This window comes from Natrix helvetica, assembly GCF_964273705.1.
Source record: "Natrix helvetica genome assembly, chromosome: 4".
NCBI classification, from domain to species: domain Eukaryota; kingdom Metazoa; phylum Chordata; class Lepidosauria; order Squamata; family Natricidae; genus Natrix; species Natrix helvetica.
In genome coordinates, this window is record NC_138550.1 from 142,996,928 (window position 1) to 143,006,674 (window position 9,747).

Below are 9,747 nucleotides of genomic sequence, written 5' to 3' on the forward strand. Positions count from 1 at the left end.
TCTATAAAACACTGCAATATAGAGTTTCCCAAATCTAACAATTTACCCTAGCTGTGCAGTCTCTAATGCATACATAAAACCCTGTAGATTAAATGCTTGAATAATCCTTTAATAGTATGATGAAGAACTGGGATGTATGAAATGTTTTACAATTCAGACAACGCAAAGCACATCCATTCATAAGTAAATCTGATTGTTTTTAATCAAGTGAAATCCCTTCAGTGTAGAACCCCAATTAAGGGTTACTTAACTAAGGCTATTCACCAAAATGCTTCAATTAAGGCTCACCAACATCACACAGACATTGTCAACTACTCGCAGGCAATCGGAGGAGGAGGAGGAGCTTCCGGCGATGGCGGTCGCCTCTTGAGCTCCAGGAACTGTAGCGGAGCCCCAATGGGGGGGAAGGGGTTGCTGCCGGCCCCCGTTCCATCCGAGGGCGGAGAGTCGGATTGCTGAGAGTCGGACTGCTGAACCACCCTGGCCTGCTTTGGACCTATTTCGGTCCGTCAGGGTGGTCGGGGAGGCCGGGGAGACCGGAGAGAGGCCGGAGTGAGGTGAGAGGCTGGAAAATGGATGCGGGGGCCGGGGTTGAAGGCAGGAAGAGGAACGGCGAACGGCGACGGCGCACATATGTTTGGCGCAGGCGATGGCGGAGGGAGCAAGGAGACGTCCGTGAGAGTGACTGGCAGGGCCGGGACTGGCTGAGCAGAATGGAGCTGAGCAGCTGAGCAGCTGAGTAAACGGCAGAGACGGCAGCGGCGGCAATGAGAAGAATGGGAGAGGAGACGCCACTGCCAGGGGGCCTTGCTGAAGATCTGCTATCTCCGAGCGCCCCCTGGTGGCTCCCCCCGCCTGCAGACCAGCCAGCACTAATAAGAAGACGCCGAAGGTTTAACATCAGGATATTGGAACGCTGGGTGAGAGCCTGGAATATGAAGTTTTTGGGCTTTTGGGGAGGGAGCCAGGACAGAGTCTGGAGTTACAGGACGATGGCCGGGGGTGGTCTAGAACAGCAGAAGCTACTGGAAGATCGGGCCTAGGGCCATGGAGAGGCCGGAGTGGTGCCTGGATTAAGCAGGCCTAGGCTAAGAACGCCCCCCCACCCACTGAGGACCCTAGACTTCTGTCCATGAGCTCATGCTCACCTGGGACCATCTTATGCCCACTCGGGACCATATAGGGCTTTCACCCACTTTTGTCATCTTTTATCATCGTTTATCATCTTTGCCACCTCCATTATGCCTGCACCATCTGGACATTTGGACTTCTATCTGCCCCCCCCTCCTATCCTCATCCAAATACGAACAGGATTCTGCCTCTTACCCCCCCCCCCTACTGACTTTGTTACCATCTGCAGCACCTTAACCCCACTGGATTTTTATATCAATTTACCTGAGGTCAGACCTGCTCCGCCTGCGGGAGGCCCCTCTCTCGCAGGCATGGCCCTTGGCTCTTTCAAGGGCCCGCCTCGATGACGGGTTTGTCAACCCCGAGAGGTTCAGGAAACGGAAGCTAAGGGGATTTTTAATTAAATGCTTTGCATCTTTTTTAGGGGGTTCCAGGGTGGGGGGGAGGGTCCATCAGACCGGGAGGGAAGCCAGTGCCAGGCAAACAGGTGAGTCCAGGAAGGAAGGGAACGAGGTGGGGGGGGGGAAAGAAAAGGTCATTTCAACGGAGGGTTGTTTTATTACAACGGTCGTGGGGAGAGGGGGATGCGAGGACAGAAGATCCCAAGGTCGGTTGGGAGACCGTGGCTGCTGGTTACGCCCGGTCGTTTGTACCAACCCCCGCAGTCTGGGTGGTCAGGAGCTACAGAGCCAGGGCCTGCGGCTGATGCTTTGCAATGCAAGGTCTGTGATTAACAAGGCCCCCCTCATCAATGAGTTGATCTCAGAGGGGGAGCTAGACCTTGCAGGGATAACGGAGACCTGGTTGGGCCACGAGGGCGGTTTGCCCCTCGTGGAAATGTGCCCACCGGGTTTCCGGGCATTTCATCAGCCCCGGGCCCTGGGTAAGGGTGGTGGGGTGGCGGTAGTTATTCGGGAATGTTTGGAGCCGAGAGAGTTCACTGTTCCTCAGATACCCGGGTGTGAGTCCCTTGGTGTGAAATGGGGCCCAGGGAGGCAGTGGGGCTTGCTGATTGTATACTTGGCTCCTCGCTATGCATCAGCAGCCCTGCCCGAGCTCCTCGAGCTGATCTCGGAAACGGCAGTTGAGACCCCCAAGCTTCTGGTTATGGGGGATTTCAACTTGCCGTCGACGGGAGAGGCTTCTGAGGTGGCTCGGGAGTTCATGGCTTCCATGACGACCATGGACCTGACCCAATTAGTTCAGGGCCCCACTCACGAAGGTGGTCACACACTGGACCTTGTTTTCGTATCTGAGCAGTGGACGAGTGATCTGGGAATGGGTGATTTAGTCATCACGCCCCTGTCATGGTCTGATCACTCATCTCTCTGGCTGAACTTCCCTGGCGCTACCTCCCACCGCGAGGAGGCGGAACCAGACTGTCTAAGCTGGTACCGCCCCAGGCACCTGATGGAACCGGATAGATTCCAGACGGAGCTTGGGCCAATACCTATAGCCCTGACCCGCTCCCGGTCGGAGGACCTAGCGGCCGCCTGGAATAGGGCGGCGGCTGTGGCCTTGGACCGGGTTGCGCCTTTGCGACGTCTACTGTGGCAGCGATCCACCCGGGCTCCTTGGTTTACCGAGGAGCTGAGGGTGATGAAACGCCACAGGAGACGTCTAGAGAGCAGGTGGAGGTCCTCACGCTCCGAATCTGATCGAGCACAGGTAAGAGCCTACTTGCGGACTTACCTTGTGGCATTAAGGGTGGCCAAACGTAGACATTGTGCCACCCTTATTGCGTCCGCCGATAACTGCCCTGCCGCCCTGTTTCGGGTGACCCGCTCCCTCCTATCACAGAGGACGCGGGGGGCACCCCTGCAGGGAAGAGCAGAGGAGTTTGGGGAATATCTGCAGGACAAAGTCGCTCAGATCCGGAGCGGATGGGCCCCCTTCAGTGGACCGGACGAGCCGTCAACAGCGAGTCTTGTGAGACCACTCTGGGAGGAGTTTGACTCTGTTGCCCCCGAGGATTTGGACAGGTTACGTGGACGGCTGCGACCCACCACATGTTCAATGGACCCGTGTCCCTCCTGGCTAGTACTGGCATCCTGGGAGACGACACGAGGCTGGCTTCTGGGCCTGGTGAACGCTTCTTTGAGTGAGGGATCCTTGCCAACCGCCTTAAAAGAGGCGGTGGTGAGGCCCCTGCTCAAGAAGCCTTCACTGGATCCAACGGAACTAGCTAATTACCGTCCAGTCTCCAACCTTCCCTTTTTGGCGAAGGTTGTTGAGAATGTGGTGGCGCAGCAATTTCCGCGACACCTCGACGAATCCGAATATCTAGACTCACGCCAGTCCGGTTTCCGACCCGGGCACAGCACGGAGACAGCCTTGGTCGCGTTGGTTGATGATCTCTGGAGGGCCAGAGATAGAGGTTGTTCCTCTATCCTGGTCCTATTAGGCCTCTCAGCGGCTTTTGATACCATCGACCATGGTATCCTATTGCGCCGGCTGGGGGGGATGGGAGTCGGAGGCACCGTTCTACGGTGGTTCGGCTCCTACCTCTCTGACCGGACGCAATGTGTGTTGACAGGGGGGCAGAGGTTGACCCTGAGGCCACTCTCTTGTGGGGTGCCGCAGGGGTCGGTCCTCTCACCCCTCCTGTTCAACGCATATGTGAAGCCGCTGGGGGAGATCATCCGTGGTTTTGGGGTTGAATACCATCTGTACGCTGATGATACGCAGCTGTACATCTCAACCCCAAACCACCCCAACGAGGCTGTCGAAGTGATGTCCCGGTGTTTGGAAGCCGTCGGGGTCTGGATGGGGGACAACAGACTCAAACTCAACCCCTCCAAGACTGAGTGGCTGTGGCTACCGGCACCCCGGTTCAGCCAGCTAACTCCATCGCTGGCCATAGGGGGTAAACAACTCCCCCCTGTGGAGCGGGCGTGCAATTTGGGCGTCCTCCTAGATGCCCGGCTGTCTATGGATGACCATGTGGCAGCCATGGCAAGGGGGGCGTTCCACCAGGTTTGCCTGGTGCATCAATTGCGCCCCCTACTGGACCGGGATGCCCTACGCACGGTCACTCATGCGCTGGTGACGTCTCACCTGGACTACTGCAATGCCCTCTACATGGGGCTTCCCTTGGGACGCATCCGAAGACTACAGCTAGTCCAGAACGCAGCCGCGCGGGTGATTATGGGGAGCTCAAGATACTCCCACGTGACACCTCTCCTGCGCGAGCTGCACTGGCTGCCTGTGGTTTTTCGGGTGCGTTTCAAGGTATTGATTACCATCTTTAAAGCGCTCCATGGCACAGGACCCAGTTACCTGCGGGATCGTATCCTCCCGCACACATCCCTACGACCAATCCGCTCTCACAGGGAGGGACTACTACTGGTGCCGTCCACTAGGCAGTGCCAGCGGGCGACGCCTAGGGGTAGGACCTTCTCTGTGATGGGCCCAACCCTCTGGAATGACCTCCCCCCCGACATTAGAACTACCACTGACTTCCGTTCCTTCCGTCAAAAATTAAAGACTCACCTGTTTCGATTAGCTGGCCTGGCACATTCTTAGTTTTTACCTCCCGGTGGATATATTTTAATGGGTAATTTTGGGTAATATTTTAACTCCTGGGTTATTAGAGCTTTTAATGTACTATATTTATTATTCTATATACAGTCTTGCAACCTCCTCCACCTACGTATTTAATTATTTAACTGTTTTATGTATGTATTTTATAACGCATTTTAGTGACTGTACACCGCCCCGAGTCCCTTTCGGGAGAAGGGGCGGTCTATAAATACGAATAATAAATAAATAAATAAATAAATCACAAATTGAGTGTGATCATTGGCAGACATAACGTATATTTGCATACTGTATGTATTTAGGCTTTATTCAGATAACATGGAAGTAATGCTTACTGAAAAGGGATGGGAGGGTGTTACCCAGAAAATTCAATTGTCAAGTCTTTTAGATCCTGAATATCTGAGCAGGGCTTAAGTGACTGAAGGCTTGCAGGCTTCAGCAAACTAAATGCCTGAGTTGGAAAAGTAACTCTTGTTTTATATTCCTAATAAATAAATCCATCACAGGAGAAATCTGAGCTGTAGTCTAATGATAAAAGACATTCCTGGAAGAATTCTATGAAACAAAATTAATACTAATGAAAAAAACATTCACTTGGGGCACTCGAAAAGTATTTTAAAAGTGAATGAATCTTGACATATAACTAGCTGTAGGTTGTTCCAGCTTTATAGCTAGCTTTCAGGTTTATATGGTTACCTTTCCAGGATGTTGCTGGGCTGCCCACAGTCTTACCGTGTTTCCCCAAAATTACGATATGTCCTGATAATAAGGCCATGCCAAATTTTTCTGGTGGGCCAAAATATAAGCTCTCCCCCGCAAATAAGCCCCCTGGACAACCTCCCACCTCCGGCCAGGCAGAGCACCACTCACCAACCTAGGGGTATCCCAAAGGTGCCAAGCCGCGGGAACTGGGGGGAGGCAAAGGTGATTGTGTTGCTTAGTGCCTTCGGGACACCGCTAGGTTGGTGAGCGGCTCTGTGCCCAGCTGAAGAGGGGGGTTGCCAGATGGCTGCTCTCTTGCGAGCGGGCTCCCAAAGTGCCGGGCACAGCCTCATGGGCGAATGGCTGTGTTGCACTGTCACAGCAGTGCAGCACAGCAGCCATGAAGCGACCACACTCATGAGCAGCCACCCAGCAAACCCCCTTTCCAGCCGTGCAGAGTGCCATTCACTAACCTAGGAGCATCGCCAAGCCGCTTGAACGCCTGTTTGCCACTGCCCAGCTTGGCACCTTCTAAATGGCAGTGAATGGCGCTCTGGACAGCTGGAGGGGGAGGTTGCGCGAGTGGCTGTTCTGCTCTCGCTCACATGCCTGCCAGCCTCATGATGCCCTGGCCCAGCTCTCTCCGCAGAGCCAGGGTACTTCCGCCACCGCATGGCTTTTTCTGTGGCTTCCAAACCGAGTCTTCCGGCAGTGGCCGCTCTGGGCGTACGCTCTATGGTTGTACGCTCTGCTAGCAGCTGGCCCACAACCACAGAGCGTACATCCAGAGCGGCCACTGCTGGTCTTGTTGTATTAAGATCTTTTCCCGTGTAAGATTGAGATTGTCTTGGCAACGTTTCGGCAAGGTCTCACTCGCCATCCTCATGCTGGTGTTTTTGGCTTAAAGCGTGGCCGGAGCGGCTGTCTTTCTATAAATCTATAATTATTCTATATATAATTTTATATACATACATACACATAATTATACACACACACACATATATGGCAATGTGTGTGATTTTGCATGCCGCTTGCATCCCATGCGTGGGGCTTCACTTGTTTGTGCAGACTGGCTGCTGGCATGCTGCGGACTGGTGCCGATCCACAGACCGGGTTTGGGGAGCCCTACTCTATATTTATTTTCTTATCTTTTCAATCGACCAGATCCACAAAAGCACTTATTTTTTCCTTTCCCTAAATGGCCGAGATCTTGCACATAAAACGGAAAAAAAATGGATGGCTTTGCAAAGGGGAAGCATTCTGGCCACCTCATGATGGCGCTTGAAGCCAGAACATTTTGCTGATGCTTTTGATACAAAGATTGCATATATCACAATAACAATACTCAAACAATTCTTACCATCTCCCAAATTACTGATATATCTATTAACCCATGTTCTGTTTCAGTAGCAACCATTCTTGTATCCTCAGCAAATTTGGAGGAATCTGTTACTTGCAGTAAGAAAATATTGATATATACAACCCCACATACTGTATATATAATTTTATCCCCCAGTCCTGCTGATATTTTAGAGACAGCAGCTATTTGTTTGTATATAAGTATAGCATAAGTAAGTTTACCTTATTCTGAAGAGTGAAAACCTTGTCATCACAACTGAAACACAGCTGTCCTGAAGTCAATGTTGCTCAGTTTTTACAGCTTTGTTTCAGAAGATATTTCATAAGCTATTCTGCTTTACATTAAAGTATGCATATTCCTACCTATTGTTGTTCTGCACAGTGATTTCATTCCAGTTTTCAAATGCCCAATCACTGTATTCTTGTTTTCACAGGGCAATTCTTCTTCCTTAGATTTTACAGTTACAGAAGAATGAAAGCCAGAAGTTGTAGAACAAATGTTTACAGAAGTTGAGCTGCACAATTGTCTCTCGCACACCTGTAAGACAGAATATGTATCTATCATGGAATATTCATGCAACAACTTCAAAATAAATATGTGCCTCTCCTGCCTGAAGACTCTGAAATATCAAAGCCATGTCCTTTAAGAGTACATCCTCAAAGGGAAGAGAACCTCATATGAAGACATAGCCATTGAAATAAATATAAAAATAAAATATAGGAAGATCTCTGGAAACAGTTCTTGACACTGAACAGATGAACAGCAAATCCAAATTAACAGATCTTATTTGCAGCTCCTCAAGAGGTTCAGTTGTGATATAATCAGTGCAACAAACAAAAAAGGAAGAGACTCTCTTGAGCTGAAGACAGTTCTCTGTGACACATGAACTAATAGACGCAGGTTCTTGGCAGCAATATGGAGTGTGATACAAAAAATAAGAAATGTTTCTTTCTAGAGTTCTATTCAGGTGTCTAATTTCAATGGATGATCTATTTACAACTGGGAAATCTGGACAAAATGACTAGTTTATGATTTATTACTCCCTAAGTGCGTCTCTTTTTTGTACATTTCCCATTTTATTTACCCTCCCCCTCCCCAAAAAAATCACGTGAGAAGTCTGCACAGTAAAAAAAAAATTAGAAGTTATGCCTCCAAATTCTGGACAGCAAGTGATATCAAAGGGGATGACGCTAGGACCCATTTTTGTAGTCTTCCACAATACATCTTGATTAAATGGAGAAACAGAATGTCTGAGAATGTGTAAGAATGCAAATGAATCCATGATTGAGGAAATACCATTAGATTGGGTAATTTGTATATTTGTCCTTTGAAAGAGCATATGAACTAAATTGGTTTTTGTTAAGTAAAAATGCTAATTCTTTTTTTGTTGAAGACCATATTGGAATTTTGTTGCCTAAACTCCAAATACAAGGGCAAATTTCTGATAGGTCAGGATATTTCAGAGATGGCTAACTGTGGTGATTAAGCAATATGTGTAAGCTGCATGAGGATTTACACAATCTCCAAACCAAACAAAATGTTGTATAATAAAAAGATATACATGCTCCCAATATCTAATGTTCAGTGTGAAGAAACTTTTTTTGTATGAAAGAGAATTTGAGTTTCTATGAGTTGTTCACATTAGTAATGTTAATGTCTTTGTGGTCTTCTCCTCTTTTAATATTACCTCATCTGTTTTCATTTCTGGATCTACATATTCAAATGTTTTCTGCAGGATTTTTCCTGGCGGTATAAATCTTGGCTTTTTGGCTGACTGTCCCAGCAGTTGACTTGGAGCCGCTGATCGTCTCATCTTTGGCTCTGTTGATTTGCAAAAATAGCAATCAGGAAGCGTGAAGCACTCTAAGGACCCAGATACCACATACAATCCAGGAACCTAATTCAGAAATCAGAATGGCAGCATTCCTGTCATAGCACCATTCAGGTTCTACCTATGTCTCTAATAAAAGAAAGTTCACCACTTCCTGAAACAGATTCTTACACAAATACAACTCACATTAAACTGGTTCTACTAAGGGTAACCAAGCGTAAGCAAATCTCTTTATATAATATAGGTGTCTAGCTGCAATATATCTAGACATTAAAGTAAAAAGCTGAGGAATTAAGAAGTATCACTCCCCTTCCTCCTTCTCTAGTGAATATATTATATTTTCTGAGGTAAGTGCTGAGGAAGAAAGGACTTTTTCCTCACATCCTTTAGGAATTCCAAGGAAATCATGTCAGGAACCAGGTTGATTTGGGTTGTCTTTTTCATCATATGATTTGGTCTCTGCACTCTATTTATGTGTTACTTATTGCCAATTTCATTATAGTTATTACTGTTAACCATTCTTGACACGTGCATCCTGCAAGGTTGGGGTGCAAGTACTGCAATAAAATGTGCATTGCAATGTGAGTCTTATAGCGGCACCATTAACCTGGCATTTATTTGAAAAAAGATCGGCCCAATATGCTTAACAATGTTAATTTTTTTAAACAATAATATACCTCTGGGTACCTGCAATCATGATTATGCCAGCAGAGCAACATTTCCCAATGCCCTCTCTCTGCTTTTTGTAAGACTCTGTTCAATAAAAAAAAATCTGATGACCTCATTCTTGTATTATTTTAATGTTAGTAACAGATGAAAGTGCCTTAATAAGGTAGATCTAAGAGCCAAAGGCTTCTGAGAACATGCTTTTCAAACGAAGTTTCAAAAGTGCAAATAAGAAAAAGGAATCCAAACTGATACCGTACTACGCACAGAATATCCCATATCGCAAGCTCCCGAGGACGAAGGACCTATAGTAACTCCTTCATCCCTAACGTTGCCCGCTTTCTACCACACCCAAAGCAAAGCTAGACTTACACAGCAGTTAAATCGTCCCGCCATATAGCTTACGCCTTTCCTTTCCAAAACTACGTAGTCACTTGCTCAACAGCGCATGCGTACACAGCATGTCTCCGTTCTGTAGTGTTCCCGGGCATTATCTAGGCATGCGCACAATCTCAGC

The 9,747-nt window shown here is 48.3% G+C and overlaps 1 protein-coding gene across 2 annotated transcripts in view; it reads right to left on the reverse strand.

Annotated features, from left to right (window-relative positions):
* The window catches only part of RAD54B (RAD54 homolog B), a 56,595-nt gene extending 46,865 nt beyond the window's left edge, over positions 1-9,730 (reverse strand). For both annotated transcript variants that reach the window (XM_081953017.1, XM_081953018.1), the window contains exons 1-3: positions 9,603-9,730; positions 8,421-8,554; positions 7,096-7,270 (exon numbers count right to left, since the gene is read on the reverse strand). In XM_081953017.1, the coding sequence (XP_081809143.1) occupies positions 7,096-7,270; positions 8,421-8,546 (301 nt within the window). In that variant the 5' untranslated portion in view covers positions 8,547-8,554; positions 9,603-9,730. The remainder of the gene's footprint in view (positions 1-7,095; positions 7,271-8,420; positions 8,555-9,602) is intronic.
* Positions 9,731-9,747: the final 17 nt, after the last annotated feature.